The 14,516-nt window shown below is 40.0% G+C and overlaps 1 protein-coding gene across 1 annotated transcript; it reads right to left on the bottom strand.

The window, feature by feature from the left end:
- Positions 1-6,399: 6,399 nt before the first annotated feature.
- On the bottom strand, positions 6,400-14,206 carry ZNF35 (zinc finger protein 35). The gene is made up of 2 exons (XM_079116371.1): positions 13,681-14,206; positions 6,400-10,724 (listed from the first exon to the last, which is right to left on the bottom strand). Exons 1-2 carry the CDS (start codon positions 13,754-13,756, stop codon positions 9,478-9,480), a joined length of 1,323 nt encoding a protein of 440 aa, XP_078972497.1. The 5' UTR covers positions 13,757-14,206; the 3' UTR covers positions 6,400-9,477.
- Between the last annotated feature and the right edge of the window lie 310 nt (positions 14,207-14,516).

Raw genomic sequence — 14,516 nt, forward strand, 5'->3', positions numbered from 1 at the left:
CTAACCTAAGGCCAGAGAGAGCAGCTGGGTAGGACCCAGGTCCCAGAAGAAGCTGCCTTTTCCCTTCCTACCCTTCCCTTCACTTGAGCCACTCCTCCAAGCTGCTGCATCTTGACCCACATGTCTCTACTCTTCCCCTATCTGGCCCCAGGCCCAACACTCCTCCCCACCCTATCCCCAACCCCTGCAAGGTGCAGCCTCCTCCCTCCCCTTCCCTTTGCTTCACACCTCAGGCTCAACTGTGCTGCACCTGGCCTGCAAGTGCATCCATGGCTCCATGAGCCCATGTGGCAGGGTAGCTGTAAGCTTCTGGCTGGCAGCTCTAGGAAGCCAGCTGCATCTTTGTGGTCCTGCTCATTCTTCCTGCTGCAAACCTAAGGAAGAGGGGTGGGAGGAGGACCAGACCACCTCAGTTCTTACTCACTGTGATTGCCTGGTGGACTTATTAAAAGACCAGATGAAATCACGGTGGAATGTATCACCCTGAGAAGTCTATGACCTGACATTAAATCTTCTGTGTGCGCAGTGCTGGGATGGAATCCAGAGGCTTGATGTGCTATGCAAGTGCTCTACCACTGAGCAACACTCTCTGCCCAACATAAAATATCCAAACAGCAAAAAGCAAACAAACAATAAACTGGAGAAAATATTGGTGACACATATGCCAGATAAGAGTAATTTCTTTACTATATAGAGAAATTTTACAAAGCAGTTTTTAAAAAGAACAACAGGAAAAACTGCTAAAGAACACAAGTAAGCAATTCATAGAAAAAGAAATACACATATGGGTTTCAAGCTTGGGATCTAACCAGCTTCACTCATAACTAAATGCAAATTAAAACATGAGAGCATCTTTCATTTATGAGATCAGAAAAGACAATAGTTTCATAGAGGACTCAGGAAATTGGGCATTTTCATACACTTAACTGGGAACTGCATTTCCAATTTCAATTGAAATACCAAATGCACCTGCCCTTTTATCAATTTATCTTGCAGATAAGTCACACACATACCAACAACTGTGCAGGGATATTCAGCACAGCATTGTTTGTAACAGCAAAAGACAGAAAAGAATGTACCAACAACAGGGCTCTCTATATGAATTACAGTATTCATACTATAATTGGAGCATAACAAAACAGTGAAAATAAGAATGAGGTAGATTATATAGGCCAATATGAAACCATCTCCAAGACACATTAAATGTAAAAAGCAAGGCTAAACATTGTGCACCCTACGCTCCCATTTGGGATCTTTAAAGAAGGGAATATGCAACATTGTAAACGCATGGACATGGACTACCCCTCGAAGGATGCTCAAGAAATTTACCAATGGCTATTTCTGGGGTAGGAGACCGATTTGATTGGGAGGAAATCTTACTTTTCTTTTTATCCCTTTGTACTATTGATCTTTTCATCAGAGGCAAGCATTGCACTTTCACTTTTTAAAGATTTTTTTTTTTTTTTGGTACTGGGGATTGAAACCAGGGTGCTTTACCACTGAACTACATCCTCAGCCCTCTCTCTTTTTGTCAGGGTCTTGTAGGATGCTGAGGTTGACCTTGAACTTGTGACCCTCCTGCCTCAGCCACTGGAGCTGCTGGAATTACAGGTGAGTGCCACCATGCCCAGTCGCACTTATAAGAGAGCACTACTAGTTGAGGACAGGTAACCCTGGTGAGGCACTAAGACACTGCGAGAAAGGGCACAGGCTTTGGTATCAGAGTTGTTCTAATTCTGACTCTGACTAATGGCTTTGAAATGAGGATGGTAGACATCCCTCCTCAGGTGAGGATTAGATGAGATAAATCACATTTAACGCTGAGCACAGAGTCTGGCACAAAGGAATCCCCTCAACTAATCAGTGCTTACAACCTTTCTTTTGGTTCAGCAGGTTGACTTACCTTGGGGGTACCCAAGTCCCTGGAGGGAAAACACCAATGAGATTAAAGGCATCCAAGAAGATAGGATACTGATGTGGGCTGGGGTAGTCAGGTGGCCTTTGAGGACTTGGGTTACCACCTCCTTCACTCTCAGCCCTTCTCAGCTCCAGAGTGGCATTAGCTACTGTGAACACAGGGCAGCTCCAGAGGCCCAACCATGGCTTCTCAGACCTCAGTGTGGCCCCATCTTTGTTATGTAACAGGTCTGTACCTGGGTTCTATCTTGGAAATTTGATGCTGGATTTTCTATGCCTCTTAAAGTTCTACTCATTTTATCATCAAAACATCAATCTGCCCCTTTCTCTTTGTGCCCTACCAGTGGCTGGGTCAGTATTCAGTGGTTTTTCTTGAAAGAGGAGAGGAAAAAAAAAAAAAAAAAAAAAAAAACCTACCCACCACCAGTATCATCTACAGGAATCCTTTCCCCCAACATCCCCAGACCAGCCTCCACACTCAAGCCAGAATGTTATGAACATATTCCCTGCTGAACTTCACCTGGCATTAAGTCCTTGGTAACTGGGCACCTTATTAATCCAGACTCTTATTATTGTTTTTCTTCACAACCCAGTTCATGCTTAAGAAAGTCTCACCACTCTGAACAAGCCATATTCTTTTCCTTTTATTAAACCTTTTCCTTCCAGATAATAAAAGTAATTCAGGCTCACTATAGGAAAGACCATGTAGGAAAATCTAAGCACTAAGCACTTACCCCAGTCTAACCACTAACCAATTTTTCCTTTCAGTCTTTTCTATGCATGTACATTTTAGAAAACAGCTTTGTAGAACTTTGATACCTTGCATTATTCATTTACTGTTACTCTGAGTATCTTCTTGTTATTATTATTCTTGCTGAGGGTGATAAAATGAAGGAGACAGCTGATCAACCTGCCAAACCCCAGAGAAGGCAGGCAAGAAGGGAGAAGTAGGATTAACCGGAAGTTTGTTGTAGTAACACACAACTCCCTTTTCTCCCACTTTAAGAGAAGCACTTAGCAACATCTGAACCCACACAAAAATATTAAAGGATCTTTTGCCAAGGAAATGTAAGCACTTCAAGCAAAAGATTCTGCATTCTGGTATTTAGAAGTTTCCAGGGAAATAGTTTGCTCTCTATCAGTCACTCCAGAAGAAAGTCTTCAGTGGGTAAATCCTTCTACAGAGGTCTCAATTGTGCCTTTTTAAAAAAAATGTTTAGATGGGGTCTTGCTATCTTCCCATGCTGGCTTTGAATTTGTGGACTTAAGTGATTTTCCTGTCTCAGCCTCCCAGGTAGCTGAGATTACAGATGTGTGTCACCATGTCTAGCTTTCAATTGAAATTTTAACACATGCATGTGTGTGAGAGAGTAGTGCCAGCACATACATGAGGAAAATCCCCAATGTGAGTAAACAAACTAAACAAAAAAGGACTCAGGGGCAGGTACGTGAAGAGGGTACATGTGTCAGAAAAAACTTTTAAGAAAAACCTTCTAAGTAGAATACTCAGAGAGGGACTGAGGGGTATATCTCAGTGGTAGAACACTCACCTAGCATGTGCAAGAACTGGGTTTCATGCCTAACACTAACAAAGAAAACAACAACAACAAAAAGAGAACTTTGAAAGGTATCCGTAAAATGAGAATAGTATGTTACAAAAAAAAAAGAGAGAGAGAGAAAGAAAAAGAAACATACAAAGAGAAAAGGCTCTTAGGAATTAAACTAATTGCCATAGAAATTTTAAAACAAATCTTAAGAAATGCTGAAAAATAATCAAGATATGTCCCCCAAAGGTGGCACAAGACAAGGAAGCAGTTGAGGATCAATCCAAAAGGTCCAACATTTTATTGACAGGAATCCACAAAGAGTAAAAACAGAAAAAAAAAATTGTGAAGAGGGACCTGTCATGTAAATAACAAGAAATCTTCCAAGAGAAATACCCAAGTCACTATACTGAAAATTCTCAATGCATTAGGGAACTGAATACACCAAGGAAAAGATAAGACTTTAAAACTATAGAGGCATGGGGGTGTGGGAACAGATCACTATAATATAAACACTACTGATTCTTCAGGGAATAATAATCAGGCTGAACTCAGACCTCTCATTAGCAACAGTAGATGTTCTAAGTCAGTGATGTTATAATCTCTTCTGAGGAAATTCTTCCACCTAAAATTCAAGATTCAGTCAAACTACCAATCAAGTATGTCTTAAAAGTCTGAGACAGACAAGGACTCAACAACTTTGCCTTCCATACACTCTTTGCCAAATTACTTGAAGATGTGCTGCAGTGAAATGAGGGAGTAAAGACAGTAAGCAAAGAGGGCACCCATGCCAGACTAGAGCAGGAGGCTTAAGTACCTGGAAGGGAAATGTACAGGGAAGCGGAGGAGGGGTACTCAACAGAGTTATCTAATTGGATGGAGAATTTGTAAATGACCAAAGTGCTAAAAGCAAACAGTACAAAGTGAAAAGAAAGACAAATAGAAACTTCAGTGAAAACAAAAAGCTGTCCCAAAAAGGAAATACAAAGTAAAGGTCTAGATTCAACAATGTTTATGTGATCATAACATTCATACTGTTTACTTTTTAGTATTATTTTTTAATATAATTTTTAGTTGTAGGTGGACATAATACCTTTATTTAAAAAAATTTATGTGGCGCTGAGGATTGAACCCAGGGCCTCACGTGTGCTAGGCAAGTGCTCTACCACTGAGTCACAACCCCAGCCCCCATACTGTTTATTTTTAAATTTCAGACAAATCAAAGCATAAAAGAATATGGTTACAGAACAGTATTTTAGAATTATCAGACTTGCCAATGTCAAAGGCAAGGATGTAGAAGACAAGGGAAGAATATATCGAACATTGTATACAAGAGGGAACTGCTATACTGTTCATAATTAAATGAAATATGTAAATATAATTTATTTTTGATTATAAAATTTCTTATGGAAATTAATTTTTAAAAAAACCTTTTAATTACCCACCTTCTATTATCCAAGGATACCTATGTTTAAGTCTACCCTCTAGAATTTACCATCTGTATGGCTGTGAAAAAGTCACTAAGCCACATACTTTTTTTGTATCTCCTTCAGGTAACTAGTCTAAATACTTTTTAATAGTAGTCAATATAAGTAACAACACAAGTTGAGAACTGTACTATATGTAATTTTGAATCCAAAAAAAATTTTTTGTATTAGGGATTGAACCCAGGGGCGCTTAAACCACTGAGTCATCTGCAGCCCTTTTTAATTTGTATTTTGAGACAGGGTCTTGCCAAGTTGCTTAGGACCTCGCTAAATTGCTGAGTCTGACTATGAACTCGAATCCTTCTGCCTCAGACTTGAGCTGCCGAGCAGACATTTTTTCACTTTAAAATTGAAAATCTGGATACATACTACATCATGCTTTCTTATACTTCTAAATATATTTCATACGCCCTTGTCCACAGGACAGTAAAAGGTTTCCCAGAGAAAGGGATTTAAACCAAATCTTAGGGAAGCTAGGAGGGGTTGGGTAGGAGGAAGTGGTGGTAATGTGATAGAGGCACTGTGGAAGGCAGGAGCAAGGCACAGAGAAGAGCAAGCACAAGCCTCTATGCTGCAGCAAAAGGTATGAGGAAGTAGAGAAAAGGCCGGGAAGATTATGAAGAGCAGAGCAAACCATGTCACGGGTCCTGACACTTTCACATGAGACACAACAGGGTTAGTTGACCTTGTTTGCTTTGGCACTCCAGGATCTTGCACAAGTTGTGTCAAAGAGGACCCACACTGTTTTCTTAATGGACAAGAGATACACAGGAAACTAGAACGCCTCCTGGGAATCTCATCTGGGTCCTCCACATAGTGGATGTAATGCCACAGGGAGGGAACTGGGAACAGCAAGATTTAAAGGTTGTATTTGGCAATATTCAAGAGAGATAACCATAATCTGACCTCCATTTAAAAAAGCCTCATGGGTGATTATGCAAATGCAACTTCAGGTGAGATGTTAATCCCTACAGGATTTATGGATTTCCTTTAGGAAGTCTGTATGACACTACAAAGGAGCATGAAGTTGAATAGGCATTTCTTAGGAAGTGCATTCACAATCTGCATGAGATTCTTAAAAGAGCTGCAACTCCAAGAAGGTTAGGAACACTGGATGAGGGAGCAAGTGAACTGTCAGATGTGCAAGAGGGACAACTGCCTAGGCAAGGAAGGAGATTCAGAGCAAAGACACCTATTCTGGAGCCAGCAAGTATTCATGGATATTGGTTCTGAGGTAAATATGTGTATATGTGTGTTCATATTAGGGGCTGATGAAGTCTTTCTCCTGTGTCTCAAACTATCTGTAGTGATTTCATTATCAGTCTTGCATCATTGTGCTCCACTTAACACACATCTAGTGGTTTCATTTGAGACAGATTTCCTAGTTGTTTGTTTTGTTTTGTTTTGTTTTTGCAGTACTGGGACTCTACCACTGACTTACAACCCCAGCTTTTTATCTGAGACAGGGTCTCACTAAATTGCCCAGGCTGGTCATGAACTTGTAGTAATCCTTTTGCCTCAAGTTCCCAAGTAGTGGAATGATAAGTGTGTGCCACCATGTCCAACCTCCTGCTCTGTTAGCACAGGCCTAGCACAGAGCTCTTTGATAACTAAAGTCTGATAACTCTCAGCAACTTTGGGAAATGAAACTTTGGAGTTCTCAACCACTTCTAACAAGACCAGCCAATGGAGAAGGGAGATGACCCAAAGGAACAGGAAAACTTAACCCAACTTTGACAACAAACACTCTTCCCCTATTAGAAACTGTAAGGAAAATCACAGGTTGTAATTTATTTTGAAGGTTGTAAATAAATTGGGAAGAGTTGTTGTTAGTAATCTACTTGGTTCACACCATTTGGGTAGGACTGGAGGTTCTGAACCTGGGTATGGGATTGCGGAAACCCAGATCTGAAGATAAAATTAAAGTAGAAATGTAAAAAGTCATAATACATACATAAAAGTGTGGTATGCAAAACTTGGTTTGCTCATATAAATTAAAATGTTTGGTATATTCACTTAAATACAAATAAGGTCACATAATCCAAACAACTAGTTTGGCAGGGGCACTAAAGGACACCTAATCCAGCTAATTCAGAATAAGTGTTCTGTTTTGCTAACACTACATACACAGATCCTTACAATGGAACCTCCTTCCCATCTTTGATCATACATTCTAAGCCTGTAGTGGTTCCCTCCAGGGTTTTAAAAAAAAATGAGGCATGGATGTGGCAAGTTTTTAAAGTACCCTGGGTGACTTCTAACATGCAACCAAGGTTGAAAACCATTGCTCTACTTCAAGCTTGGATGAGTGAATCCCATACCTAGCTTTGCATCAGAATCACTGGGTGACTTTCCATCCAAGAATGGAAATCTGTAGCTAGGATATTACAATCATCCATGAATATAGGATGTGAAGTTAAAACACATTAACTTGTTGTAATGGTCATAAAGTATTTTGGTCTCTTGGTGGGTCAACTTCACAAAGCCATCTCAAATCCTCAGGCTTGCTCTCTTGACATTCTGAGCTACCTGATCAGGCAGGGAGGAAAGAACTAACTTATTCCTAATCACAGCAGAGAAACTTAAGTGTTATCCTTGGGTCTTTGCTCCTAGACAGAGGGCAGAACAATCACCGTTAGGGTCAATGAGGACATCAGTGTTTTTGAGTCCTACTTTTGAATTCTTTTGATTTCTTATATGTGTATCTCTATAAATAGAATGAAACTGAGAAACAATGGTGCATGTACTTTGACAAAAGACTTCTAGAAGCAGAAAAAAATGTAACAGGAAAATAATAAGCTTTCTTCTGTATGCCTTCTGTACATTAAAGTGCTCTGTAAACTAGAAAACACTATGTGATTTATATTATTTAGTCTTACAGAAAAAAGACAATAAAAGCATAGAACTTCTTGATGAGAGCTGCACTAGATTGCTTATCACCAGACTCAATGTTTCTAATTATTGGAATGCTATTGGAATGTGCTGGAATTGGGTAAGGAGATAGACCCAGAAATCAGGTGACCAAAATTCTAGTACTAAATTTGCTACTACTGGTCACACCACCTAAAACACACCCAAATCTACCACCTCAGCCTTCTCACCTGAAAATGAGACTACATACCCTTTTCTCAGGTTCCCTCACAGGTCTGGATAAAGATTACAGATAGCAGCAGGTCCCAGAACTGGATGCAGGCAGTCACTTCTTACTTGGCCTCATGTTGCAGACCACTTTCAAGTAAATGAGAAAACAACTCTGCAGTGTTCTAAGGATGAAGGTAATGGTCTATGGGAAAGCATGAAATCATTGCCAGGTATCATCATTCTATACATGAAGGCAAACAACAAAGTATAAGTTTTACATAAATACAAGGCAGTGTTATTACAGAACTCTACCTATTGCATAGTTTTATGAATAATTTTCCCAGGAATCAGGCTTAACAAGAAAGATCTCTTACCTTACCTTAGCCAGTTTCTTCAACCTTCTAGAAGTTTTCACATTCCAACACCTCTCAATTTCTTAAGAACCAAATTAACCCCTTAGGAATCCCACTCTGCCTCCTCCCTCTCTCTTCACTCCTCTCTTTAGCCCTCAGAATTAGAAGAGTTCTACCATTTCTTCTAAATACCATCCAGAAAGTGAGAATGAAACCTATACCAAGATCCCTGGCTGGGCTTGAGCAGAGTAAGAGCAGAGGCAACCTGGGTATGTCTCCAGGCAAGTTTTATTCTTTGACTCTTCTATCAGAGCAGGGGCATGCTAGATGCATCTCACCTAAAATGATGCAATGCGAATTGGGGGGCCAGGTGGAGCTGCTTAAAGGGAGTTGTCAACCTTAGCAATTGAATGTAACTGCTGTGTTGTCGCCATCAATCCTTGAGCACCAGGCCTTGCAGACTGGGAAATGGTCAGAACAGACTCATATGAAGTCCCCAGAACTTTACTAAACCAAGGTTCAGGAGGCATAAACAACAAAGGAAACAGTTGTTTCATATTTCTGTTCATTTTAGGAGTGGTATTTTTTTGATTCATTTTTTTAAAATAACCTAGGGAATATAAAGCTTATATTCACAGATGAGTTGCTGTTAAATGCCTACCCCAAATGGTTTCCTTAACTAGTCATCACTTAACCCAGAATACTACAACACAAAGGTCGGAGCTCTAGAATTCTAAAAGAAAAACCACGTTCCCGCTGCTCAAGCAATTGCCAATTTTAAAAAACAAAATTAAGCAAAAAAGACCTTTTCCCAAACAGGCTCTTTATCAACTAGCTTTGTATGACCCATTCCTAAGAAAGTCACATTCCATTTCAGAAAACATGACTGCTTAGGATAGAGTTAAACCAAAGTCCTTGCCTTTAGGTGCTTAGTTTTTCTTTTGCTTAGCCTCTTTAAATTAACCTCTGAAGTGCTTATTTGTGCTGCCTTCCTGAAAACCATACCTTGTTTTTACAGAGACAGAAAACTGCAAAGAGGTGTCTAATTTGGTGGGTACTACATTATGACCAGCAGCTGAAGGTCCTCCCCATTTCTTATTCAACAAGATGGGTTCTGTGATGTCGCATGAGGTGTGAGTTTGAAATGAAAGCTGCACCGCACTTCTCACATTCATAGGGTTTCTCCCCAGTGTGGGTTCTCTGATGCACAGTAAGGCTCGACCTCTGCCTGAAGGCCTTGCCGCACTCATTACACGTGTAAGGTTTTTCCCCATTATGGATTCTCTGATGAATAAGTAAATACGAACTACACGTGAAGGCCTTCCCACACTCATTACACACGTAAGGAAGATCCCCACTGTGAATTCTCTGGTGGACAATAAGGCAAGAGAGCTGACTGAAGGCTTTCCCACATTCACTGCAGTCATAAGGTTTCTCTGCAGTGTGAATTCTCTGGTGCACAATAAGGTGTGAAAAACAACTGAAGGCTTTCCCACACTCTTTACACTCATATGGCTTCTCACCAGTATGGCTTCGCTGATGGACGATAAGATTTGCACTCTGGGTGAAGGCTTTGCCACAATCATTACAAGCAAAGGGCTTCTCCCCGGTGTGGATCCTCTGGTGGACAATGAGGTTTGAGCTCCGAGTAAATGTCTTTCCACATTCGTTGCATTCATAGCACTTTTCTGTAATGTGAACTTTCTGATGCCGGGCAAGTTGTGAGCTGTAACTGAAGGCTTTCTCACATTCACTGCATTTAAAGGTTTTTTCTAAGGAGTGGATTTTTTGATGGACAGTCAGATTTGAACTCTGAGTGAAAGCTTTCCCACATTTTGCACAAACGTAAGGTTTCTGTCCAGTGTGGATTCTCTGATGTACGACGAGGTTTGCACTCTGAATAAAGGCCTTCCCACATTCATGGCACTCAAAGGGCTTCTCCCCAGTGTGGATTCGCTGATGCACAACAAGGTTTGCACTCTGACTAAAGCCTTTTCCACATACACTACACATAAAAGGCTTCTGCCCTGGCTGGATTTTCTGATTTTTAATAGAGCCAGAACTAAGGCTATATTTCCCCCCAGATTTCTTACATTTTTGGTCTTTCTCTTCTTTGAAGTTTTCAGGTGGGTGATAATCCTTCACCGTCAGTTGTCTGAAATCTTTCTTTTCCCTCTTTATTTTCTGCCTCTTTGCCATGTTCCCTGTTTCACATAATTCTCTGAATTCAGGTCCTTGGTCATCAACTTCCTGGATTTTTCCTGACATTATGAGGGATTTTTCAGTTTCATCACATATCTCAGATTTTGGAACCAGTAACTGTACATTCTTGGTTTCAGCACCTGAAATGAAAAAAGGAAAATATAAATGTTAGCTTATTCTGGTCTAGACAAAAAATATCAAGTCAAAAAGGCCAGGACATATGTGACTTCATAATCTTTGCAAATTGGCTTCATTAAAGGAAGGAATCCCCTCATGTTACTCCTGCTCTGCAGAGTCTTCTGCAGGGACTGTGCCCTGCCCCATACCTAGCACTGAATCACTCACTTATGGTCTTTTTGGCTAGTCCACTTACCTCCATATTAACCCACTGACTCACTCCAGAGAAGCCCATGCTTCAGACCCCTCCTTATACACATGGCATGAAGGTAATTTTGTAAGGATCTCACACTAAGACCAGTTACAAAGGACACCAGCCTCTCCCTAGGCTTGCCTTTCTACCTGAGTTACTGGTGTGGATTACTTTCAATCCCCTATTTGATTAGACAGAGTCTCTCTTTGTGAACAAAGACCTACCAACTTAGGTCTTACTGAAAGGTCATGGTGGATGTCAAGACATCCACAGAAGTTAAAAGCATCCAAAACATGTGAGGCTGTGTAGCTCAGAGGTTAAAAACATGGACTATGGAGCCAGACTGCCTGGTTTCAAATTCCCACTTTTACTAACTAGCTGCATGACTTTGGGCTAACAAACTTCTTTGTGCCTCAGTGTCCTAATCTCTCAAACAAGGATAATAATACTATCTACCTCAAAAGGCTGTGAGTAGACTAATGGAATTACTCTGTCAACTGCTCAGCACAATGCATGGGACATAGTAGTTTTGGTGTCTGCAGTGACTTTCATTCTGATGAATGGTGTTATTGGGGGTCAGGAGGAAAGATGAACCTTTAGGGGATGGGAGTTGCTATGATGACAAGCAACTACAGTAGAAGGGATTGAAGAAGAAATTGAGCATGGTAAGCCTTCCCTATTTTCCTGTGTCAAGGAACAGTTTAGTATTTTGTCAAGGAAAGCTGACATGCAGGTGGAGTTAATTGTTTAAAAATTTGTAATCTATAAAACTTGATGCTTAATGAACATGAATTAGGGAAAAAGAATAAATGTTCTTACTTTTATAAAAAAAATTTCTAAATTTACAGATGAAAGTACAGTAAATTATGCTTAAGGTGTAAAAAAGTTCTTAAGTGAATAAACTTTAATTCAACATTAATTAAAACTCAGGCATTTAAAACCCAGTGACCATTTCCAAATGTACATCATAGGTTGAGCATTTCTTATGCAAAATGCTTATGCCCAGAAGTGATTAGGGTTTTTCAGATTTTAGAATATTTGAATATATATACATAAATGAGGTATCTTGGGGATGGGACCCAAGTATAAACATGGAATTCAATTGTGTCTTACATACACATGGCATGAGGGTAATTTTATATGTTTTTAGTGTACCTGTGTTTTGATTGTAACCAGTCACTTGAGGAAAGTGTAAATTTTCCACTTTGGGTGTCAAGATGGCACTCAAAAAGTTTTGGATTTTGGAGCACTTTGAATTTTTGGATTACGGATGCTCAACCTGCATATGACTTATCATTAAAATGAAAATGTTATTCAATTGTGTGGGCAATGAAAGTAGATAAGACTGTGTCTTACTCAATTCTTTTTCCTCAGCCCTTCTTTTACTGCAAATCGCATAGGAAGTAGGCCTTTAACAAATCCTGTATCTTACTAAATCAATGTACCCTAGTTTGTAGAATATGAAACATAGGTCGAGAAGGGACTTATTTCAGACTAGAATTACTAGAGGCAGGGCAACAATTATACTCAGGTCTCTCTAACAATTCCTAGAGCTTGGTGTTTCTATTACCTGCTGCTCTAGAAATGCCTGCAGCACAAAAAGTTAAGTCTAGGGTGGGAACATGGTCTTGAGGTAAGAGGCAGAGAAGGAAAACTGGTTGTTCCTCATGAATAGGTACAGCTCTTGGAGCTGACTATGCATGGATGATAAAGCAAGGAGACAGAAGAGACATACAGAGGAATACACCAGAAAGAATGGAACAGAAAGCAGGAAGTATGAGTGCTCCTGAGAGTGTGGGGAATAAATAAAGATAAGAAAATGAAAGGTGGAGATTCTAACCTTTTCCATAGCACTGGTTTAAGAAAGCAATTTGGTCCGCAAATGCCTAAGGCATTGTCTAGGGAGGAGAGTGGGTTTGAAATAGTCAGACATTGGTCTCTATCAGGCAGACACATAAACCATGAGCACAAGGGACATTGGCAGCCATCCAGGTGATTATGTATGCAACTGAGGGCTCACAGCTACCACATTTCTTTCTTCCATTTTTTTTTTTTAATTTTTTAGTTGTTAATGGACCTTTATTTTATTTATTTATATGTGGTACTGAGAACTGAACCCAGTGCCACACACATGCTAGGCAAGTGCTCTACCACTGAGCTATAACCTTGGCCCACAGCTACCACATTCTTGACCCATAATTACATGTCACTCCTCCACAGGCAAGCTTCTGTCACAATCATGACATTTATTTGATAAATGAAGGCAATGTCTTGTTGCTTTAACTTGCCTTTTCTTTCTTAATCAGTAAACTTAAATGTTTTCATATAGTTCTTGGACATTTTTGTTTCTGTTATTTTAGAAGAACTTACCCATACGTATTATAGCTATTTTTAATTAATTTTTTTTTCCCTTTTTTGAGGGAGAGGGGTACTGGTATTAAACCCAGAGGCACTTTACCACTGACCTAAATCCCCAGCCCTTTTTCATTTTTTATTTTGAGATTGGTTGGCACTAAATTGCCCAGAACGGCCTCAAACTCACCATCTTCCTGCATCATTTTCCCAAACTGCTGGGATTACAGACAGGCATGTGCCACTGTGACTGGCATGAATATTTTTAAATAGGACAATTATTTTCATACTGATAGTTTGTAATAGCTCTTTATATGTTAAAGATATTTGTTTTTAGCACACATATACAAAAAAAGACATTTAGAAAATAATACCCTTTGCTGAGTCCAGCTTGGAGAGAACCAGGTGATAAGCCATCAGTGTCCTCCACAAAGACCTAGTTTTGACCATAATTATGGTTGACACAGTTGTTCAAAATCCTCCAGAAACTGCACAAAGATCTATGAAAACAGAACATCTCCAGGGCATTTTTTTCAAAATCAGCACAAAAGTTGACCTTTCCTACCTTCACTAGCTTATCTTCCAGGCTCACCAACCTATAATAACCATAAAAAATATGAAGAAAACATGTGTCTACGCATATGTATAGATATGAAATGCACTGAGAAATAAAACTGATTAAAAGAATTCAGAATTTATGTCTGTCTGGTGTCTTCAGATTGTGTGCAAATAAGTCGTTTCCTAAGATAAGTGCAGAGGCAACTTCAGCTATCCTATCCAGTATTCCTTAGCACTTTCAACACCTCAACACTCTGTTGCTCAAAGAAACAAACCAGATGGCCACCCACACTCTCTGAAAAGATTCTACAAAACCGCAATGGTCAGAATCTGAATAAGCGAGTTAAACCTTACCCAGAGAGTTCAGGTTCTCATGAGTCTCCAGTACCTCACTCTTGGCCAGAGCCCTTGGTAATGAGTAGCTGCCAAGTGGTGCAGCAGCAGCAGGGGCCTTCTGTGTTGCTTTTCGGACTACTGCCATGTCCCAGAACATATTCGGATCCTATAGACAAGCAGGCATTTATGAAGAGATTGATGGTAGGGGTATTGTGAATACAGCTTTGAGGATGCAAACACAGGTATCTATTTTTGGAGGTCACAAAACACTTCAAAAAACAAAAAAGGAAAAGGAAGCCAGAATCTTCCTCTTCCC

Source organism: Sciurus vulgaris (genome assembly GCF_902686455.1).
Source record: "Sciurus vulgaris genome assembly, chromosome: 16".
NCBI lineage: Eukaryota > Metazoa > Chordata > Mammalia > Rodentia > Sciuridae > Sciurus > Sciurus vulgaris.